Source organism: Dysidea avara, chromosome 10 (genome assembly GCF_963678975.1).
Source record: "Dysidea avara chromosome 10, odDysAvar1.4, whole genome shotgun sequence".
In the NCBI taxonomy this organism is placed as follows: domain Eukaryota; kingdom Metazoa; phylum Porifera; class Demospongiae; order Dictyoceratida; family Dysideidae; genus Dysidea; species Dysidea avara.
Window position 1 is genome coordinate 9,415,908 of NC_089281.1, and position 6,660 is coordinate 9,422,567.

Below are 6,660 nucleotides of genomic sequence, written 5' to 3' on the forward strand. Positions count from 1 at the left end.
TTTTGATGAGAAGGAGCATGTATTGAGTCGAAATAAGGATCTTTGGTTTACTTTACCACCCCAGTGATCCCTTCTTGTTTCTTAGCTTTTTTCAGCAATCCCTATATATTTCCTTTCAAATGTTTTATTCATCTAGCTAGTTGTATACATGTTTGTAATATAAACAATAGTTATGCATTAAAAATGTACAAGTGATTTTTACAATATTTAATTTTTATTGTTCTGGAATTTCTTCACCATGGATGATAGTTCATTCATACCTTCATAGACACCATCTCCGCTCACTGCACATGTAGCTTGAATGTACCAAGGTCTATTATGAATTGAGTTGAGTTGTAACTTTGACATTATTTCACTGGTTGAGGCAGCATTAGGCAAGTCCTGCTTATTGGCCAGTACCACTAGTGGAACTCCAACCATCTCATCGCTCTGTAAGATCCAAGCTAATTCCTCCTTTGCTTCACTAAATCTGCTTCTATCTGAACTGTCAACCACATAAATAAGTCCTTCTGATCCATTGAAGTAGTGCTTCCACAATGGACGGATCTTATCTTGTCCACCAACGTCCCACACTGTGAAAGAGACACTCTTTGTGGGTTGCACCGTTTCGACATTGAAGCCAATAGTGGGAATGGACTGGACCGTTTCATTCAGCTTCAATTTGTACAGTATTGTGGTCTTGCCTGCTGCATCCAAGCCCAACATTACAATTCTTGCGTTCCTTTGAAAGGAGAAAGACTCCAATAAATTCTTCATTGATTGTAGAAGATTTCCCATTGTTGATATGTTCTTGTTTCGACTTTTAGCTTAAGATTTGTTTCTTTCTTTCCGCTGATTACTCTGCCCATCTTAGTCACTGACTGTGTTTAAATACTCATACAACGACGTGCTGGGATTTGAAACTCGTCAGTTTACACGCAAAGTATGCCACGGTGGCAAAACACACGCTCGACACAAAGATTACGTTGTGATCACAAGACTACTAAAAATAGTACAAGCATCACATACCTAAAAATAACTTATTATTACAACGCACGCTTAACCTTGACCACTGAAGTGGTTCACATGCCTTTTTGTACTCATGACTATACTTTGGCTTGTGGTCTGGCTTTGTAGATGCATCATCTCAAGCAGAATGCAATATTGAGTAATTGTTGTTTTTTTTAAATATATATATATATTTTTTTTATTGAGTAGTTGTGGGTCCTTTGGTTTGTCCTCTACGTATTTTTGACAAAGTGTGCATGTGGTGATGACATACACTGTATGGCACTTGTCCAATTGATGGAATACTAAAAGTATTCCTCTCCTCTGTAGCAAATTGTAAAATTGGGTTGCAGGGATGACAATAACTAAAATAGAAATCCAGCTGTATTCTAATCCTTTTACTATAATTTTTTGACTGGAGCCACTTTACATAATTGCACCGACACATAATAACTCTGAGCAGCAAGTGATTATACTTTATGCATAAACTACATAGACACAATCGCCCCTGGGAATTCAGTTAGGAGACGCTGGGCTTGGAGTTCACACTGCAATACTAATTCAATGCTAATTGGACAGTGTAGCAAAGCTTATAACTTGACAACTACCATTTGGACATTCTCACAGACAACTGAAGAGAATTTACTTGACATTAGTATGTAAGTGTTGAGCTATATCCTAAAAAACATTTAATAACTCATGGACGCAATTACACACAATCTTGTATTTCAAAATCTTTTCTTTCAAAAATATTTACATACATTACTGTGGGAAGCCATAAAAAGTGTGATATCCATTGCAACCTTGTAATGGAGCCAAACCACACGTCTGTTGTCTACACCTTTACTGTCAACCTTTAATTGCTGAAATGTTAGTTCTCTTGAGGAAAAAATCCACTTTTCATTTTAGCTGTTTTTCAGGATCCAGCTCAACTTGTACATACTATACAACATGTTTGTCACATTCATTCAGAACATTAACCCTATATCAGCTTATATTCTAACACATGATTGTTGTTCTCTTTACCACCATTAATCATGTAACCAAAATCATGCACTTTGTTAGTTAATAAAGTCTAAAGAGACGGTTGGTCTGGTGCATTTCATCAGTGTACCTGAAATAAAGCAATGTTAACCATGCATATAGGTAACTTGACAATTGCCTTACAGTGTCATTGGGCTATTAATATGGGGAAATCTGGCTTGCTTCTTGCTCCAATGTGATGCAGAATCAAAGTTGGTGCCCCATCTAGGAGGCAGATGCCTCAGTACATGACCTTTTGAAGGATACATCTGACGAAGTGTAGACCATTCTTCACATCGAGTAGATTGACACCGGTTGTATATATCTTTTTCTTCTGCTGCACGTGAGAATGACTTTATTGATGCTTCAGACACTGGTACATAATGTGTTGGAGCAGCAGAAGCTTTTGGTGGATGGTTACAAAACTTAAAAGACTGCACTGGAGTGGTGAATCTCAAATCATTTGGTGTATACCATCTGTGTGACCAATTTAACTCATTATGCCTTGTCACTGGTATCCTCGTAGACCAAAAATGTTTACTGTATCCGGCGAATGACGAGCCCACATTAGTACTTGTTTGTAGCATTATTCCACCCAACAATGAGTAGGCATAGCAACGGAAGGATACTAACTCGGATATCCCAGGATACTTACGAAGGGTAAAATCTCGAAAGTTTCACGCGACTTCTTGTCCCTTAAATTCTCGTTCTTTCTGAGATGGCGGAGTCGTCAGCAGATAGGGGAGACCAGCCAAAGTTATGTACAAGAAATTGTGGATTTTTTGGGTGAGCGTTCAGGAAAGATTTTAATGTCTGTATCATGCCGTGTCATTTTTACGAGTCCAGTTTGTAAAACGGTAGCCTACCTTGTATTGTTGTTTGAATGTTTCAGTAGTCTGGACATTTCCGTTTGAACTGTAACGTTGTTTGTCTCGTAGGTCACCACAAACGTTCGGAATGTGTTCAAAGTGCTATCGAGGTGGGTTAGAACTTGTTTGAGGTAACTTTCGACTTAACAGGTTTGTTTTAGAATGCCAAAGTGAAAGCCAACCCCCATTAGGTAAAGTTGACACCAGCAGTTCTGTAGGGATGCCCAGCATCAACATAGCAGCTGTTACTAAGGATGACATACCATCAACATCTAACCAGCCACTAGAAAGTATTAGTGAGGATACTCCTTCAGTTGCAATACAGTCAGATAAACCTGAACAAAAGAATAAAAAGCGTTGCTGGACGTGTAGAGTGAAACTAGAACTAGCACAACGAGAATTGGGTCTTTGTAAATGTGGTAAGTTTTCTAGGTAACACATTAATTGGTAGCCAATGAAGTATTTTCATTAGGTTATGTGTTTTGTCTTATGCATCGCTTACCTGAACAACACCAGTGTTTGTATGACCACAAAGAGTCTGGTAGAGAAAAGGACCTTCAGAAGATGATACCAGCTAAAAGGCACATAGGACGGTCATTTCATCGTCTAGACTCAACACCAGATAACTAGATGCTACTAGTATGAACTATTGGGAAGAGTAATTTTGTGTGTTTTCATGTGTGTCTACTTACTGTGTACCAGTGTCTTTGAATACATACACTCTGTTTGGTAATGACATGATAAATTTAAAAATTAGCTGTACTGCTGAAAGTAGTATTAAGAGTAAATACCCCTCCATATTATTGACTTTCGGTAGTATCCTATGTGTTTATTCAGTACCCTTTGTTTGTTTGTCAGTACGTGTTTGTAAGACTACAGTAGGTTGCTGGCATTTCTTTTGCGAAGGTCCTAAGTTCTAAGTAGATAATTATTGTTGGCCCAATGATGGTTGTCCATAGTTTCAGCATATGTGCAACCAAAACTCACTGGTACATTTGATTGAGGAATCTGGAAAAGATTATCTGGCTTAAGAGCACACTGTAGACCTAGACATTGCAGATAGAGAGGGAGGTGTCACTGATGTAAATCTGATCTGTAGGGCCTGAGGTTGGTCACACGTCATAGCCCTATGGATTACACAATGAAACATGGTGCCTGAAATTAACTTTGTTATTATGAAAGCCTTTATCAATATCAATTTGCACATTAGAATTAGTTCTTTACTGATACTGAGGTGTTGGGGTTGAACTACTCTTTGAGATCATGAGATGTTTGATGGCAAGTGACCAACCACCTCTGGGCACTGAAAACTGTGGTCCTATGTCCCATTTTTCTCATGTATTCAAGTAGCATGACTTCCACAGAAATATCTTGAGTGGTTACGGTTACAGATGATAGCATGGGCACCGTAGACATGGACAATTTTATAGCAAGTGGTGGTGATCAAATTTTGTTAATAACTGGTATTGTAGATCTTATTGTAAGGTCACTTCCTTAAGGTTACGGGATACTGTAAACCCCACATGTACACTATCAATCATTTTTCATGATTAGGGGGTTGATTTTTCTTAATGCATCGTTATCAAATATTTATGCATTCTTAACTTCTCATTAATCAACATGGAATTCAAATGTTGTTATGGTAACATGAGTTGTCCCCATGCCAATTAGTGAAAACTATGAACCAAAAATCAGACCAATGAAGAACCATGAGAACTTACTAACAATTCTAAGATTTGAAGAACATCACTTGTGAGGGACTAACAAGAGGATTTGTGAATAATGTGTATAGTTGCTGAAATATGACTACAATATGGCCTAAAGCAAGACACTATGGTCACAAAATTAATTTCTAAATTGATATCACAAGCACTAGAAACATTATTTCTAACAAATGGCTCCGTCAGGACCTAGACAAGAAGCCAAACTAGTAGTATGTTTATACAAAGTGTTAACAACTAGTTTGATAGTCCAGATTTTTGGTTCAGGAAAATATCACCATTAGTCAGCAAAACTCCGCATGTGTTTACAGGTGCTTACAGGTGCGCCAGTTGCTAAGTGTGTTGTATCTATGCTATCTTGTACTGTTACTTGTGTTTTCTTGTACCTTGTAACTGTCCTGTCCAGTCAACATGCTATTATTCTCCCAACAATTTAAGCCTGTTACCAGCTGATACACAACACAACACCAAGCCCACCTTAATTAGGTAATAAAATATTTGTTTGACAGTTGCTCCGTATCCCGTAACCTTAATGTGGGTAGTTTTCTACCAGGCCGTATTACATTGGAAGTATCCCGTAACCTTAATGTGGGTAGTTTTCTACCAGGCTGTATTACATTGGAAGACTACAGTATTGCAACCTTAGACCACAATTTTTTTGCAGAAGCTTATAAGTCTGGATATAAGCCGTAAGCCTGTGGTCTTTCCTCCTGAGACTAATCAAGTCTTGCATGCCTGACCTGTCGGGTGCACGAGACTAGTCTTGAAACTCAGTATTCCGGGTTTGAGCATTCGATGGGAACTAATCTCATGAAGCACTCAACTCTGAACAGGAAAAGGTTGAGTCATTGTCAGAAGCACAGAGTAAACGACTTCCCATATACTACAGTTTCAAGTGAATACATAATCTAATTAAATAAACACCAAACAAACAAAATATTCAGATTAAAGTTCTCCATCTTTGCGATCTATTTTTAACAGTTCAACTTCAAAAGTAAGTTTTGCTCCTCCTGGAATCTTGGGTGGAGCACCCCTATCACCATATCCCAAGTCGGGTGGGATCACAAGCTTCCGTTTTTCACCTTCACACATGCTACAGATAGCACCCAATATTACAAACAATAGGAGTGTAATGGTTAATTTACTTCAACAATCCTTGATCCCAACCTATGAGACAGAACATAATACATAGTCAAGTATTTATTAAAGACAACCTTTGATGACTTGACCAACTCCCAAGGTAAATACAAATGGTTCATTTCGTGGTAGACTGCTATCAAACTCGGTACCATCATCCAACGTACCCTTTAAAAAAGAGATAAATACACTAACATTTTCATTGTACAAAACGTCTCACAGTATAGTGCATGCTTAGCCGATCTCCATTTTTAGATTTCATATTGCAGGTCTCGGGCCTTTTCTTCACACCAATCTGAAGCTTTTTACCTCCTAGTACCATAGACAAACACGTAAACAGAACGACAATCCCGACTAGTTTACTCGACATCACTCGAGACATGACTACACCTGTGCTAGTCGAGTCTAAATAATGATCACTGTTGATATGTACGCATGCGTGGTAGTTTAGAGGCACGACGTGGTTGATGCGAGAGCAAGATTTGACTGTTTTACTAGAGCAAAATGACGTGAGTACTTTCTTTATGCATATGTACTGCTTACACTGTAACGTATTGTAAATAGTTCTAAGCCCAGAGCAGATCTTACGTTTGAGGAACTGAAGCAGAAGGAGGAGGAGGAGTTTAGGACTGGTCCTTTATCAGTGCTCACACAGTCGGTCAAGGACAACACGCAGGTGCTAATAAACTGCCGGAACAACAGAAAAATACTAGCAAGAGTTCGTGCGTTTGATCGCCACTGTAACATGGTCCTAGAAAATGTGAAAGAAATGTGGACTGAGACCCCAAAGAAAGGAAAAGGAAAGAAGGCCAAGCCAGTCAACAAAGATAGATACGTGGCAAAGATGTTTCTTCGAGGGGACTCAGTTATTTTAGTATTACGTAACCCAGCTGCTGCATCAGCAGCATCTAAACAATAGGGTC

At 38.6% G+C, this 6,660-nt stretch overlaps 5 protein-coding genes across 6 annotated transcripts; 2 read left to right on the plus strand and 3 right to left on the minus strand.

Moving 5' to 3' along the window:
* Positions 1 to 108: 108 nt before the first annotated feature.
* LOC136236253 (uncharacterized) lies at positions 109 to 980 on the minus strand. Its single transcript, XM_066026380.1, has one exon. It carries the CDS (start codon positions 775 to 777, stop codon positions 208 to 210), a length of 570 nt encoding a protein of 189 aa, XP_065882452.1. The 5' UTR covers positions 778 to 980; the 3' UTR covers positions 109 to 207.
* Positions 981 to 1,954: 974 nt separating this feature from the next.
* On the minus strand, positions 1,955 to 2,650 carry LOC136237128 (uncharacterized). The gene is made up of 2 exons (XM_066027429.1): positions 2,155 to 2,650; positions 1,955 to 2,101 (listed from the first exon to the last, which is right to left on the minus strand). The coding sequence occupies exons 1-2, from the start codon at positions 2,595 to 2,597 to the stop codon at positions 2,053 to 2,055; spliced, it is 492 nt and encodes a 163-aa protein (XP_065883501.1). The 5' UTR covers positions 2,598 to 2,650; the 3' UTR covers positions 1,955 to 2,052.
* LOC136237127 (AN1-type zinc finger protein 3 homolog) lies at positions 2,632 to 3,635 on the plus strand. 2 transcript variants are annotated; one of them, XM_066027428.1, is made up of 4 exons: positions 2,632 to 2,796; positions 2,949 to 2,989; positions 3,071 to 3,298; positions 3,352 to 3,635. In XM_066027428.1, the coding sequence occupies exons 1-4, from the start codon at positions 2,729 to 2,731 to the stop codon at positions 3,507 to 3,509; spliced, it is 495 nt and encodes a 164-aa protein (XP_065883500.1). In that variant the 5' UTR covers positions 2,632 to 2,728; the 3' UTR covers positions 3,510 to 3,635. The 2 variants fall into 2 exon arrangements, with proteins under 2 accessions (XP_065883500.1, XP_065883499.1); XM_066027427.1 differs by having other exon boundaries at positions 2,634 to 2,796; positions 3,041 to 3,298.
* Positions 3,636 to 5,489: 1,854 nt separating this feature from the next.
* LOC136237129 (peptidyl-prolyl cis-trans isomerase FKBP2-like) lies at positions 5,490 to 6,170 on the minus strand. The gene is made up of 4 exons (XM_066027430.1): positions 5,958 to 6,170; positions 5,815 to 5,905; positions 5,746 to 5,767; positions 5,490 to 5,693 (listed from the first exon to the last, which is right to left on the minus strand). Exons 1-4 carry the CDS (start codon positions 6,117 to 6,119, stop codon positions 5,546 to 5,548), a joined length of 423 nt encoding a protein of 140 aa, XP_065883502.1. The 5' UTR covers positions 6,120 to 6,170; the 3' UTR covers positions 5,490 to 5,545.
* Positions 6,171 to 6,241: 71 nt separating this feature from the next.
* On the plus strand, positions 6,242 to 6,656 carry LOC136268898 (small nuclear ribonucleoprotein Sm D2-like). Its single transcript, XM_066064364.1, has 2 exons — positions 6,242 to 6,246; positions 6,302 to 6,656. Exons 1-2 carry the CDS (start codon positions 6,242 to 6,244, stop codon positions 6,654 to 6,656), a joined length of 360 nt encoding a protein of 119 aa, XP_065920436.1.
* The last annotated feature ends 4 nt before the right edge of the window (positions 6,657 to 6,660 follow it).

What these genes read in the sequence shown, in the direction of transcription:
- LOC136236253 (XM_066026380.1), bottom strand. Translation starts at nt 777, where the DNA reads ATGGGAAATCTTCTACAATCAATGAAGAATTTATTGGAGTCTTTCTCC.
- LOC136237128 (XM_066027429.1), bottom strand. Translation starts at nt 2,597, where the DNA reads ATGCTACAAACAAGTACTAATGTGGGCTCGTCATTCGCCGGATACAGT. An exon ending in ATTAATAGCCCAATGACACT is followed by an intron (nt 2,102 to 2,154) that starts GTAAGGCAATTG and finishes GCTTTATTTCAG; the next exon opens with GTACACTGATGAAATGCACC.
- LOC136237127 (XM_066027427.1), top strand. Translation starts at nt 2,729, where the DNA reads ATGGCGGAGTCGTCAGCAGATAGGGGAGACCAGCCAAAGTTATGTACA. An exon ending in GTGTTCAAAGTGCTATCGAG is followed by an intron (nt 2,990 to 3,040) that starts GTGGGTTAGAAC and finishes GGTTTGTTTTAG; the next exon opens with AATGCCAAAGTGAAAGCCAA. An exon ending in ATTGGGTCTTTGTAAATGTG is followed by an intron (nt 3,299 to 3,351) that starts GTAAGTTTTCTA and finishes TATTTTCATTAG; the next exon opens with GTTATGTGTTTTGTCTTATG.
- LOC136237129 (XM_066027430.1), bottom strand. Translation starts at nt 6,119, where the DNA reads ATGTCTCGAGTGATGTCGAGTAAACTAGTCGGGATTGTCGTTCTGTTT. An exon ending in GGCTAAGCATGCACTATACT is followed by an intron (nt 5,906 to 5,957) that starts GTGAGACGTTTT and finishes TCTTTTTTAAAG; the next exon opens with GGTACGTTGGATGATGGTAC. An exon ending in AGTTGGTCAAGTCATCAAAG is followed by an intron (nt 5,768 to 5,814) that starts GTTGTCTTTAAT and finishes TCTGTCTCATAG; the next exon opens with GTTGGGATCAAGGATTGTTG.